The 4195-nt window shown below is 47.1% G+C and overlaps 1 protein-coding gene across 1 annotated transcript in view; it reads left to right on the top strand.

Moving 5' to 3' along the window:
• Nucleotides 1-1161: 1161 nt before the first annotated feature.
• Nucleotides 1162-4195, top strand: part of EGR1 (early growth response 1) — a 3215-nt gene continuing 181 nt past the window's right edge. The window contains exons 1-2 of the mRNA XM_068276997.1: nt 1162-1562; nt 2053-4195. The exon at nt 2053-4195 is cut by the window's right edge and continues 181 nt beyond it. Coding sequence (XP_068133098.1) covers nt 1343-1562; nt 2053-3329 — 1497 coding nt within the window. The 5' untranslated portion in view covers nt 1162-1342 and the 3' untranslated portion in view covers nt 3330-4195. The remainder of the gene's footprint in view (nt 1563-2052) is intronic.

Below are 4195 nucleotides of genomic sequence, written 5' to 3'. Positions count from 1 at the left end.
GCCAGCAGTGTTGTCTTGTGTGGCTGTCCCTGGGATGCCCCTGTAGTGGATACTGCAGTGTGCATGCAGTGGCGTGGACAGGGCAGCAACAGCAAGTAATGTGCATGCACTGATGTGGACAGAGTAGTGACAGCAAGCAGTATGCATGCAGTGATGTGGACAGAGCAGTGATAGAGAACTGTGTGCATGCAATGGTGTGGACAGAGCAGTGACAGCAAGCAGTGTTATCTTGTGTGGCTGTGCCTGGGATGTCCCTGTAGTGGATGCTGCAGTGTGTACACAGTGGTGTGGACAGAGCACTGACAGCATGCAGTGATATGTACATGGCAGTGCCAGCAAGCAGTGTCACCTTGTGTGGCTGTGCCTGGGATGTCCCTGTAGTGGATGCTGCAGTGAGTACAAAGTGGTGTGGACAGAGCACTGACAGCAAGCTGCGTGCATGCAGTGATATGGACATGGCAGTGACAACAAGCAGTGTTGTATTGTGTGACTGTGCTTGAGATGCCCCTATAGTGGACGCTACAGTGGTGTGGACAGAGCAGTGACAGCCATCAGTGTGCATGCAGTGATATGTATATGGCAGTGCCAGCAAGCAGTGTCGCCTTGTGTGGCTGTGCTGGGTTGTAGTGGATGCTGCTCTCTGCAAGCTGATCTCCATCCTCCAGGCTCCACCAGCACCTCATCAGCACTTTTTTTCCATGTGAAACAGAAAGGGAGAGGGACCCGCGCCGGAAAGTCCTTACAAGGAGCAGGAAGGAACCCCGCCGGAAGAGCGCCTTACATGGGCATCCCCATACATGGACTGACCGGCCGGGGTTTCCGGAAGGTGGCGGGGGAGGCGGGGAGAAGGTGGTACCCGGTGTTGGGGTTCCTCTGCTGGGTGACCGGGAACCCCAGCCCGGTACCCCCTGCCTTTGCTGCCTGCCTTCAGCGGGGGTCTTCCCGGTATGGGGTTACCTCTCCCGGGCTGTCGTTCCATAGGAATACACGGAGTTCCATCCAGAGTCTTCCCCCTTCCGAGTCGACGTCACGGATCCTCCAGCAGCCTCCAAATAAGGGCTTCCTGCACACCATATATGGCCATGTACGTCACAGAATGGGCTGTGCCAGACGGCTACGAACACTTTATATAGGAGCGGTTCCCAGGGAGCCGCGAGAGATTCCAGCAGGCAGGACTGGGGGAGCCGTGCGGGGGCAGCCATACTGCAGCTTCACCGGCGACAACCCCAGCAGCAGCCAGCGAGAACACTCGTTATTACTATCACAATACACAGTGTCCACAGTCCCTGAGCCCCTGTGTGCATGCACAGGCAGCTTCTCCCATAGGTGCCCTGAGAAGCTCATGGCAGCAGCCAAAACAGAGATGCTCATCTCACCTCTGCAGATTTCTGACCCCTTCGGTTCTTTCCCACATTCCCCAACCATGGATAACTATCCTAAACTGGAAGAGATGATGCTGCTCAACTCAGGGGGATCCCAGTTCCTGGGTGCCACCATCCCCGAGGGCAGCGGATTTAACTCCCCCGGGGAGGCAAATGAGAATTTCGATCACCTAGCAGCAGGTAAGCATTGCATCCTCATCCAGTGTCTGTGCAATGTGTGCTTCGCAGCAGTTCTCTAGCATCTGCATAGTAACCAATTCTCATCTATTGGGAATGGATCGACATAATCAAGCATGAAAAATGAGATCGTGCATGATGGAAGTAATAATATTAATTTGCATGCTTCTGCTTTAACAGTCTTCTGTCTGCTCGTGTGCAAGTGACATATTGCATGGCATGCAAAGGGGGAAATAATCTGAACAGCTAGAAGTGAATAAAAAGCTGGATGTGCACATTGATTGTGCAGAGCATACTAAATACTGGAGCAGGGGATTCTGTTTGTGTCAGATCATGCAGAATATTTTCTAGCTTAGTGCAAGGAGCCTTCCAGTAATATTGCAGTGTGTGGCAGGGCTTGCTTATCTCTATGACATGACAAGTTGCTGTGTAGTGTGTAAAAAGCAATGGACTATTTGTGTATAGTAGCTAACCAATGCCTTGTTTGTTTCAGATGCCTTCTCTGAAATGTCACTGAGCAATGACAAGCCAGGGATGGAGACCAGCTTTGCCAATCAGACCAACAGATTGCCATCTCTGACATACACTGGTCGATTCTCCCTGGAGCCTGCTCCTAACAGCAGCAACACTCTGTGGCCAGAGCCTCTCTTCAGCCTTGTCAGTGGACTTGTGGGGATGGCCAATCTACCTCCCATCTCAACTCCTTCTTCTTCACCTTCTTCATCTTCATCTTCCTCTCAGAGTCCTCCTTTGAGCTGCTCTGTTCAGTCAAGTGAAAGCAGTCCTATTTACTCAGCAGCACCTACATTTCCTAACTCAAGCACAGATATCTTCTCTGATCAGTCATCTCAGTCCTTTCCTAACGTGTCTACTTCTTCAATCCAGTATCCACCTCCTGCATATCCTGTGACAAAGACCAGTTTTCAGGTGCCAATGATCCCAGACTATCTGTTTCCACAGCAACAGGGAGATGTCAGCCTGGTGTCTCCTGATCAGAAACCCTTCCAGGGTCTAGAAACAAGAACCCACCAGCCTTCCCTCACACCCCTGTCCACCATCAAGGCCTTTGCTACACAGACTGTTTCACAAGACCTTAAGACTATCAATAACAGTACTTATCAAGCACAGCTCATCAAGCCAAGCAGAATAAGGAAATACCCCAACCGCCCAAGCAAGACTCCACCACATGAGAGACCCTATGCTTGCCCTGTGGAGTCTTGTGACAGAAGGTTTTCCAGATCTGATGAACTGACAAGGCACATCCGAATCCACACTGGGCAAAAGCCCTTTCAGTGCCGTATCTGCATGAGGAATTTCAGCAGGAGTGATCATTTAACAACTCACATTCGCACACATACAGGTGAAAAGCCATTTGCTTGTGACATTTGTGGTAGAAAGTTTGCCAGAAGTGATGAAAGGAAAAGACACACTAAAATTCACTTGAGGCAAAAGGACAAAAAGACTGATAAGGCAACTCCTGTCACAGTTGCCTCTCCCATCTCTTCCTACTCCCCATCAGCCTCAACATCTTACCCTTCTCCAGTGTCAACTTCCTATCCCTCTCCTGTATCTTCTTCCTACCCTTCACCAGTCCATAGTTCTTACCCATCTCCTACCACAGCTGTTACATACCCCTCAGTGACCTCCACCTTCCAGGCCCCAGGTGTTTTCACATCTTCAGCAGTCACCAACTCCTTCAGTTCACCAGTGTCCACAGCACTTTCCGATATGTCCATAACATATTCTCCAAGGACAATTGAGATCTGTTGAGAGTTTGGTGGGACAAGTGCAAAACCTAAATAGGCACAAACTGAGGACTTCCAAAGCATGGTCACCAAGTGGGAGGTTAAAGATGACCTACCCTCTTGGGGGGAAAAAAATAGGCCATTATAAACTGATAAGCTTCAAATGCCTAAGAAACTGCCATTTTAATTTCCCATTATTTTCAAAAGACTTAATTTGCATGAATAATTGAAATTATTTCAACATGATCCTTTTAAAGATCAACTTTTATTTGCATAAAGGGATTTTTACTATATACATAATGTATATTGTACACGTGCAAAGTTTTGTTTACTTTTTTATGCTTTTTTGTTTTTTTTATTTGGTACTCTTGATGTGAATTTTTTTCCCCCTTTGCATAGTCATGTGGTATTATTTGATATGAGTAGGGACGCCGTTTGTAAATGGTATCTATCTAGTGATAATGCTACCATTAATTTTCAACTTATTTGAGGATCAGCACTTATGTATCCGAGCATGTGGAAGAGTATTGTTTTGTTCCTCCTTTTACGTTCTTTTGTTTTTGTTTTGTAAATAACATCAGGTGGTACTCACATATGTCAAAAGAAGTTTTGTTATCTAGTAACTTGGTGCCTTTTTGTGAAGCCTTGCTGATGTCTTGACACGTGCATTTGCGTGTATTGATGCATTGCATCTAGCCTTAAGGTGAAAGGGAATTCTATAAAGAATGTATCAAAGACCTGACAAAGGTACAGAGAGGGAACTGAAGCACAGCTTCATTTATGTCGAATGTAAGCAAAAACTCAAAAAGTCTATTTTTGTAATGGAAATGTAAATTTATAAATATATATTCAAGAGATGGAATGTTGTAGTTACCTACTGAGTAGGCATGG

The sequence above is a fragment of the Hyperolius riggenbachi genome, chromosome 3, assembly GCF_040937935.1.
Source record: "Hyperolius riggenbachi isolate aHypRig1 chromosome 3, aHypRig1.pri, whole genome shotgun sequence".
NCBI lineage: Eukaryota > Metazoa > Chordata > Amphibia > Anura > Hyperoliidae > Hyperolius > Hyperolius riggenbachi.
Note: the sequence above shows the minus strand (reverse complement) of the source record. Positions and strands in the feature narration are given on the sequence as shown.